General features: G+C 48.2%; 2 protein-coding genes across 2 annotated transcripts; both read left to right on the top strand.

The window, feature by feature from the left end:
- Positions 1-2250: 2250 nt before the first annotated feature.
- EURHEDRAFT_240405 (leucine-rich repeat domain-containing protein) lies at positions 2251-5393 on the top strand. The gene is made up of 3 exons (XM_040778063.1): positions 2251-2352; positions 2433-2683; positions 2750-5393. The coding sequence occupies exons 2-3, from the start codon at positions 2642-2644 to the stop codon at positions 5108-5110; spliced, it is 2403 nt and encodes an 800-aa protein (XP_040635157.1). The 5' UTR covers positions 2251-2352; positions 2433-2641; the 3' UTR covers positions 5111-5393.
- A 1735-nt stretch (positions 5394-7128) lies between these two features.
- glcA (type 1 serine/threonine-protein phosphatase catalytic subunit GLC7) lies at positions 7129-8392 on the top strand (the record flags this gene model as incomplete). Its single annotated transcript, XM_040779352.1, has 4 exons — positions 7129-7305; positions 7406-7807; positions 7943-8242; positions 8300-8392. The coding sequence occupies 4 exons, from the start codon at positions 7129-7131 to the stop codon at positions 8390-8392; spliced, it is 972 nt and encodes a 323-aa protein (XP_040635156.1).
- Positions 8393-9024: the final 632 nt, after the last annotated feature.

Here is a 9024-nt window from a genome sequence, read left to right as displayed (position 1 = left end):
CTAGCAATGGTACTCTTGATTGACAGAAGCCAGTAGTGTTGGTGATGACAGTCGCTCAATTGAAAACAAGCAACGACACGAAAAGCAAAAATGCATATTCGTAATTGTACATCTGTCCATGAGTCTCGATATCACAACACAGAATAATAGAACGTGCTTACGCGCAGTGTTCTTCATAGGTAACACCAAGCCCCTCGAGATTCCCATGTAGTTAACTGCGGCACCGTTTCATCAAGCCTCTAGTGGCATGTTCTCCGGTGCTAAGGGAGTTGGCCTGAACGCTAGTCGGGATATACAGCAGTCGGGTTAATGCATGGTCTTTTTGTTGTCCATCGTACCATTGCCATTCCTACGTTCCTTTTTCGTTGTAAGACGTTTTTCTACAGCGTTGTATAAGTGTGGTCTGTATCAGGGGCCGTCTTACTTGACTTCGCTTACCCCGCGCAAAATGTTTGATCAGCACCGAGAATAACAGGCGGGGTAAAGTTGGGATTCGAACCAGGGGTAGAGTATATACATAATACAAGCACAAATAAGAGGACAATTGTACTTCGTAGTATAGAGCAGATACGGCATCTGTTCCGTGAGGTCAGGATTCAAATAGTTCGCCATGAATAGTATCCATTCCCTCGGGCCTGTACTTTGTATACTGTACGCTGGAGTACGTGTATACCATAGACACCTTGGATTAAATGGAACTGCAGTACTTTTCTATGGCCTTCGATCGCCTCGTCACTTCTAATACATCCTGAACTCTACTTGTGCATAGTTAGTGATAAATGTACAGCCCTCCGTACTCTGTACAGTTACGCAAGCAAGGATTTACGACTACTCCCTCCCTCTGCAGTGTCGATCTATCAGAGTGACCATTCAGATCCCACCATGATGGGATCATTCTTGCCGAGTTTGGATTCCAAGATACTCAAGTGTATCAGGGGGTTTATATTCTATTGTTAAGAGCCGTTAAATGTCCGTGGTCCAGTGTACGAAGAATGTTGACTGTCGATTGTTTCCCGTCAATGCACATACGCACGGTCGCCGTTGAAATCAAAAGCAAACCGTAATCTCCTGGTCTATGCGTCAACCTCATTTTTCCTTCCCTTCCCGAACTTCTATCCTGTACGACAAAGGGTGGTCGACTCGTTGGGTCACGTGGTAGTATTTACCTTCTGTCCCCCCGCAGCAAGGGAAATAATGTCACCAATGGACATTGAAGACTCCGATTGATGGGATATCACTTATGAGTTGCGTAGAGTATGTAGACTTCGCGCAGGGTACTCCGAACATTTATCTCTGGGCCCACCCACACTTTACTTTTCCAAGACCCAAAGAATGACGCTTACTGGATGCACTAAGAAGGCGTACCGTTTCAGTAGCTGATATGACAAACCAGAAGCCCACGACAGAGAACTTTCTTTCCATCAATTGGGTCCATCCCAGCATGCCAGTAATTTCTCTTCCTTAATTGGATGGTATCGGAGTATAATTTGAAGCATCGTTCTGTGCATACTGTAGATAGGATAGAAAGGAAGAAAAGAGTCACAGTAGCGCTAATCCACGCTAAACCCTTCCGACATAGTTGCCACCAACCCATTTTGGTATAGCGGTGCTGTGGTTTGCATGTATGTCTTCACAGCCTTTTTCTCTCTCTTCGCTCGAGCACAGAATCGGGATGATCTGTACGAGGGAGAAATCGAGTCAGGAATCAAGTGAGAAAAGACATTTATATAATTCATGATCATAATCCTTAATGTTAGTAAAATGCATATTAATTAAGATCAGAATGATCCATCATCGGAGGACCCTCTCCTCAGCTGATTCGATGTTTTTTTTTTTTTTTTTTTGATACAGCAGCGCCTCGGGTGGTATTGCAGCTGTAAAATAAAATACAGGCTCTATTATCAGTAGCTCCACTCTGGGACTCCCCCCGTGCCACCATTGCTGGGTCACATCTTCTGGTCCGCTGTTATCATTCCTTCCTACGCCCCCCAGGCGGCCTGTTATTATTATTATTATTTTGATCCGTTTTCCTCCTATCCTATCCTTCTATTCATTCATCGCATTTCCGCTCCATTCCACTGACTCTCTCTCTTTTCACACCGTTTCTTCGAGAATTTCTATCGACTCAGAAAGTAAAGAGATTTCATCCGAATTTGGAAGATCTCCGGCCATTCAGCACGCCGTGCGAACCGCTTCATCCCTGACCAGTCACCTCGCTGCATACAACTACAGATATATATATAAACTGATACCTTGTCTGGTATGTTCCTTTTCTCTCCCCCTGAGTCTTTTTCTTCTGATCCATCGTGGGACAACCGACTTCTCTACGGAGGACAGTATTGGGTGATTCTGGTACAACAAAAGTTGGATTATCCAAAGGAAAAAGAAGTCCATTTGCTAACCCCTGGTCTCTTGTGTTCTTTCCACTGCAGGTCACATCGCGTCGCAAATCCGATTGATTGCCACCTTTCTTCTGTCACCTCTCTTTCCTGCTCGTCCTCTTTCGATTGTCTCCTTACAAGATGTCGACGCCCTTCTCTACCAGTTCTTGAGCGTTATCTTTCCAGCCAGTTCGCCTGACTAAAGAACACCCCATCCGCCTTTGAGATTTAGTTCCTCTCGGGTGAAAGCACCATCCGGAATGGAGAAACTAAACACTGAGGACGGACAACTCTTCATAAAGGTTGGTTCCCTTGATAATACATTCGTGCTGGTTCGGTATACTGATGGGTTGGTTTCTTGCTCTTAGAATCTCGCCAGCTTCGTCCGCACCCATGAAAAGGCGCTGGCCAATGCCCTGCAGCTGAGACGCACACAATCCGCTCATGTCTCCACAACCTCCAGCTCGGGGAGCGCCCTCTCCTCGACCTCCTCGACTCTGGCATCAGCCTTGTCTTTTGGGACATTGAAGCTTGGCTCTCAAGGCATCAAGCCTGCAAAACTTACCCTGACCCCCCATCATCTGTTCTACCTACTTTCCCGCTTCGAGGATCTCTCGATCTCCGTCGGTCCCATGAGTGTTCGACTGGAGAACATCCATAACGATGTGTCCCAATCCTACGTCTCCTTTCTGAACAAACCCCAACGATCCAGAGGTGATAGAGACTCCATCCACTCAGTATCAAGTGTCCGTAGTGTCATGTCTGGTATGAGTGCCCTCTGGTCGTCTTTCGGAATTTCCAAAGACTCCTCGACCAAATCCGAGAAAGTCAAGGCTGCCCTCGAAGCGGACCTCAAGTACCTATACTCTGCTTTTACCAAGATACCCTGTTTGCGTTTAGCCCCTGACCACCGCGCCCGTCTAATCCGCGGTTACGAAGAATTTCCCTTTGACACGGCTGTGCCACTCCATTCCTTCAAAAACCTGAGTGCGCTAGAAATCATTGATATAGACTACCGCTCCTTCTTTGGCTGGGACCGATTGTCGGAGCAACTGCGAACCCTGACGATCAAGAGAGCCAACCTCGAAGACCCTGCGGACCTGCTCACTCGCATTGTATTGGACGATATCGACAAGCGCCGTCGTCGGTCATCCAAAGCCCAGGGACACTCCCCGACGCTGAGTTCCAGTGGAAATGGTCACTCCCAGATGGTCCGTCCTGAGTGGTCTGGATCCCTTTCTGTACCAAACTCTCCGGTCGCTGAGACGGCCCTTGGATCGAGCACAAGTCCGCAGGCGGCCTCTATGCTCCGGGTTGGGTCAGAAGGCTCTCAGGACCGCTCCCGCACCGAGAGCAATTCGCCAACCCGTCCTGCCAGTTCGAGGCACTCGATCCAGCGTCATGCCCGGCATTCACGGATTAGGCGCACCGGTTCTGGTAGTTCTAATTCTAGCGAGAACTCAGGTCATTGTCGAAACTCGAGCTCCTCCAATCTTCTACTCTCCGCCACTCTCCCCTCGTCAAAATGGCGATTCCTTCGGCACCTGGGACTGCCGGATAATTCCCTAACAACCATCAGCACCACCAGTCTTGCCCCTGTAGCGAATACTTTGCATTCTCTGGATCTCTCATCGAATCTCTTTACCGACGTTCCCGACAGTCTAGCATCCCTGGTCGCGTTGCGAGCCCTAAACTTGTCGCATTGTATGATTGAATCCTTGCACTCCTTGTCCCGAAACCCTCTTCCCGCAATCACAGCTCTCAACCTCCGTGGCAACCGTCTCCGCTCGCTTGCTGGAATCGAGCGTCTTCTTTCGTTGGAACGATTGGATCTGCGGGACAACCTGCTGACCGATCCGATGGAGATTGCCCGACTCACCTGTCTCCCTGAAATACGGGAGATCTGGATATCAGGAAATCCGTTTGTGAAGACATATTCCGGCAACCGTGTCGTTATTTTCAACCTGTTCCGCCGTACGCCGGGTTACTCGGTCGACATCATTATCGATGGGACCGGTCCCGGATACACGGAGAGGAAACACTTGGTTGAACGAGTGGCGGAGCCGGAGGGCGCCCCAGTCATCCGAACGCCTGTCGCGGACCAATCGACGGTTGTGAGCAAGTCCCCTGGCACTGTTGTGGCACAACAAGGGCCTGTCCCGGCTGCTCGGCCGGGCCAAGCGCCGGATGTGCGAGGCAGCGCATGCGACGTTGGACCTCCGCGACGAAGGAGGGCCAACCGACGACGAATCGTCGATATGCCTAAAGCCCCCAAGGAGAAGCCAGTCAAAGATGGCAAAAGCGATTCAGGTATGACTGTGACTCCTGTGCTTTCCACCATCCAGCATGTCCAGATACCCGATGAAACGCGCTTTGCGGCAACCTCAGACCGTCAATGGAAATCTGATGGTGGTTCCCAGGGCGGAACTCACCAAATTCAATCGAACCCCGATAGGCCTGGTGATGCGGGCACAACGACGCAAACGCCGCAACCGACGCGCCATGGTGCTGATTGGAGCATGGATGGGGACCATTATATACGCCAGCTCGAGGCTCTTCGTCAGGAGGTTTGGCTCAACGCGCTTGGTGATCGTACCTGGGAAAGCAGACCAAAAGAAGCCAGTGTGCCACGCACTGGGACACCTCTGGACTCATCCACGAGGATTCCCACGAATACTATCCCAAGAGCTTGCAGTAACCAGATTATCATTGGTGGTGATCGCACATAAAAAGGAAGGAGGAGAAAGAAGAAAAAAGCACGGGCCTCTGCGTTTGGCCATCAATTATTTTTCCTTTTGGATTTCTATCCCTCTTCCCGATCCAGGGAGATGTCTACTGGTGACGGAAGACTACCTGTGCATTTTAATTTTTTTTTTCTTCATTATACCAACATCCAGATGCCAGCTGGGTGGATGATCATTATGACTTTCCTTTTCTATCTCTTTTGACCATTTCAGGCTGGTCCAATTAATGGGAGGCATCATGAAAGACCGTTATTGTTGATATTCCCCGTCTTTTTAGACTGTTTTGTATTGATATTTATTGGGAGGCAGATACTGAGGCGTTATGGGTGATTTAACTATTGGCGAGGCGTTTGTTTTTTTCTTTCTTTTTTCCTTTTTCATCTTCAATTTCTTCGACTTTTTGACTCCCGCTCTTAATGACGCTTGTCTTGTTTTGAGGACTGTGGGTGGATGTCTTTTGTTTCTACACGGATGGGAAAACGGCCGGATTTTGAGTTCGGATATGACTGTATGCGACGAGATGATGGAAGAGTAACGCTTATATAGTGGAATGCGAGATATGCATGTTGATGAAGCACCGTCGTTCTACGAGTATAAGTATTTAGCCTCGCTGTTAGCAAAACCGTTGGGATGTAGGCGGATTGCGCGTTCTGTTATCGAGTGCCCGACGTGCTCCTGTAATTCTGCAGATATATTGAACTTTTCTCATCAGATATCTAAAATATTCTTCTCTTTATCTGCTTTCTGTTTCTCCTTTTTAGTCAATGCTGCAGATATTTCTTCACTACTGTTGATGAGCCTGGTGGTGGATTACTCTCCACCGCCCGCCCAATCCAGCGCCACCCCAACTTCACTTTTCCCTCCTCGTTCTTCTCGCTTTTTTCACCCTTTTCCTTTTCTTGCTTTTTCTCTTCGGATTCCGAGATCGAGCCTGATTTCTTGTCGTCTGCCTGTGTTTATCTGTTCTGGTGAGCTTTTTCAGAACCACAGTAAGTGATTTTCTGTTCTTACTCGCAACCTCCGAGGGGGAAAAGAAAAACAAAAGAAAAAATTTCACCCACTTGGGGAGGGAAAAAGTAAGGGAATCCCTTGATTGCCGACTCGCTTTCCTTCTTCCTTCCACCACCACTACCACCTCTTATCTCCATCATCACAACAGCAATAACCAACACCACCACCAGTACTGCTATCACTGCTCTTACTGTCATCTCCCCTCCTTCCCTTCTCGCCACTCCAAAGAACTTACCTCCCGATTCTCGTCCACCGCCATCGGTGCCGCCGTCGTCGAGGTCCATCGCGTCCCCGTTGTCCGTTGTCATCAACTCATCGTCGCCAACTCTCCCACCACCACCGACGACGACTACAACAGCGACTCCTTTTTTTCTTGACACCCTTTGTCGCTCTTCATTCTCTCCTCCATATCGAGGCTTTTTCACCGGATTCATCGCAGACCGGGCGGGAGCCACACCCGGCAACAACACACCGTCCTGGTCATCGGCGCATCCCCACCGTCGACGAGAAATTTTCATAACAAAAGAATTCCCTTTTTTGCATCTATCTGCATTTGCTAAAGGCTGGTTTTTATCATCTCGTCGTCTGGCGTAACTTGCCAGATCCCAATTTTTTTTTTCTTTCTCTTTTTTTTTTCGTTTCTTTTTTCAGGGCCTTGGGCTTGAATTCTTCTATTTGCATTCTTCCTCCAGAATCCTTGTTTGGTAAGTTGTGCAATCCCGTCTCTGCTCCCCTAATCGCATTGGAAGGAGACGAGAAAAATCTGTACGATTGGCGTTGCTATCGCTTTCCTTCCTACTCCGTCGCTCCTGATTGTTTCTAACCCCTTCTTTGATAGTTTATAGGCACCGCGTCATCTGTCATACCATTTCCGTGCGCTCCACGCCGATTTTTCCTCCGTCGCTAGTCGCCTCTGTTTTATTATCATAGTTTTTTTTTTGTTTTCCATTTTCTAGTCCTTTTTTTTGTCGTCCCATTAGAACCATTTCGCCATGGCTGACCAGGAAGTGGATTTGGACTCGATCATTGACCGTCTCTTGGAGGTGAGGGGTAGCCGGCCTGGAAAGCAGGTTCAACTCTTGGAATCAGAGATTCGTTTTCTCTGCACTAAGGCGAGAGAAATCTTTATCTCTCAACCCATCCTGCTGGAGTTGGAAGCACCCATCAAGGTACATAATCAATGTTCTATTTCTTCCACACCCCCTTTTCCCGTCTACTCCGGGTTAGAGTGGCTGTGGACTTGCTAACGGAATGGGTCCGTGCGACTAGATTTGCGGTGATATCCACGGCCAATATTATGATCTTCTGCGTCTCTTCGAATACGGTGGCTTCCCGCCGGAAGCCAACTACCTTTTCCTCGGTGATTACGTCGACCGTGGCAAGCAGTCCCTCGAAACCATCTGCCTTCTCCTCGCGTACAAGATCAAGTACCCCGAAAACTTCTTCGTTCTCCGTGGTAACCATGAGTGCGCCTCCATCAACCGAATTTACGGTTTCTACGATGAGTGCAAGCGGAGGTACAACATCAAGCTCTGGAAGACATTCACCGATTGCTTCAACTGCTTGCCCATTGCGGCCATTATCGATGAGAAGATCTTCACCATGCACGGTGGTCTCAGTCCCGACTTGAACTCGATGGAACAGATCCGCCGTGTCATGCGTCCTACTGATGTAAGTTTCTTCCCTGTACATTTCTATTGCACAATACCCAAGTTTTCTTCCAAATACAAGGAAGAGAAACTGAATTTCCTTTCGCCTGGCTCCTTGAAGCTCAAGGCTTGATCCGCTAACCAATAACCGATATAGATTCCTGACTGCGGTCTTCTCTGCGATCTCCTCTGGTCCGACCCCGACAAGGATATCACCGGTTGGAGCGAAAACGACCGCGGTGTGTCGTTCACCTTCGGTCCCGACGTCGTCTCACGATTTCTGCAGAAACACGATATGGATTTGATATGCCGCGCCCATCAAGTCGTCGAGGATGGTTATGAGTTCTTCTCGAAGCGACAACTCGTAACATTGTTCAGCGCTCCCAACTACTGTGGAGAATTTGACAATGCTGGTGCGATGATGAGCGTCGATGAGAGCTTGCTTTGTTCGTTCCAGGTATGTCATAATCGCTTGACTGGTCAGTTGGGACAGATCGCTAAACAATTTTGACAGATCTTGAAACCAGCAGAAAAGAAACAAAAGTACGTCCACGGGGGCATGAGCTTCGGCAGGCCCATCACTCCTCCGCGAAAGCAAAAGAAGTAAGAATTCGTACGAGCTTTTCTTTTTTTCCATGTGCAGCAGGTTCGGGCGGCGATAGAACATATCAGCGATATCTATCACACAGCATCCACCACACGCGAGTCCACACAGTTTAGCGACACGAACGGCGACATTTGAAAGGGACCCCATGTATTAGACGACGTTTGAGAGCAGACTCCCACGACAGCCACCGGAAGTTTCGTGAACATAAAAAGAAAAAGAGAAGAGGATACGCCGAGATTCCCCCCTCCCTCCCCCCTCATGTGAAATTCCAGCGACGTTGAACTGTTTTGAGCGGAGTGCTTGTTTTCCCTTTTTCCTCTTATCATCTGGAACGGTACCACTATTATTCTGCTACTTGAAGGGGTTGGTCTTTTCTTTTTCTCTATTTTCATTTATCCTTGATCATTTTTTTTTTTTTTCTTGTTTCTTTCTTTTCTGTCTTTTTTTTTTTCGTCCCCCTTCATTTTCCCTCTTGTTGTCCCGGATTCATTTTGAGACAGGAGGAAGGGAAAAGCGACGGGTTGCATCTGGTGTTTCTCTCTTCCGTTTGCCTTTTTCATTCTATTTAATCTTCCTGTGAGTGCAATGCCAAATTAAAACGCAAGGAACATGTCTTTTGTCTCTTGTGTCTT

The sequence above is a fragment of the Aspergillus ruber genome (genome assembly GCF_000600275.1).
Source record: "Aspergillus ruber CBS 135680 unplaced genomic scaffold scaffold00034, whole genome shotgun sequence".
In the NCBI taxonomy this organism is placed as follows: domain Eukaryota; kingdom Fungi; phylum Ascomycota; class Eurotiomycetes; order Eurotiales; family Aspergillaceae; genus Aspergillus; species Aspergillus ruber.
Note: the sequence above shows the minus strand (reverse complement) of the source record. Positions and strands in the feature narration are given on the sequence as shown.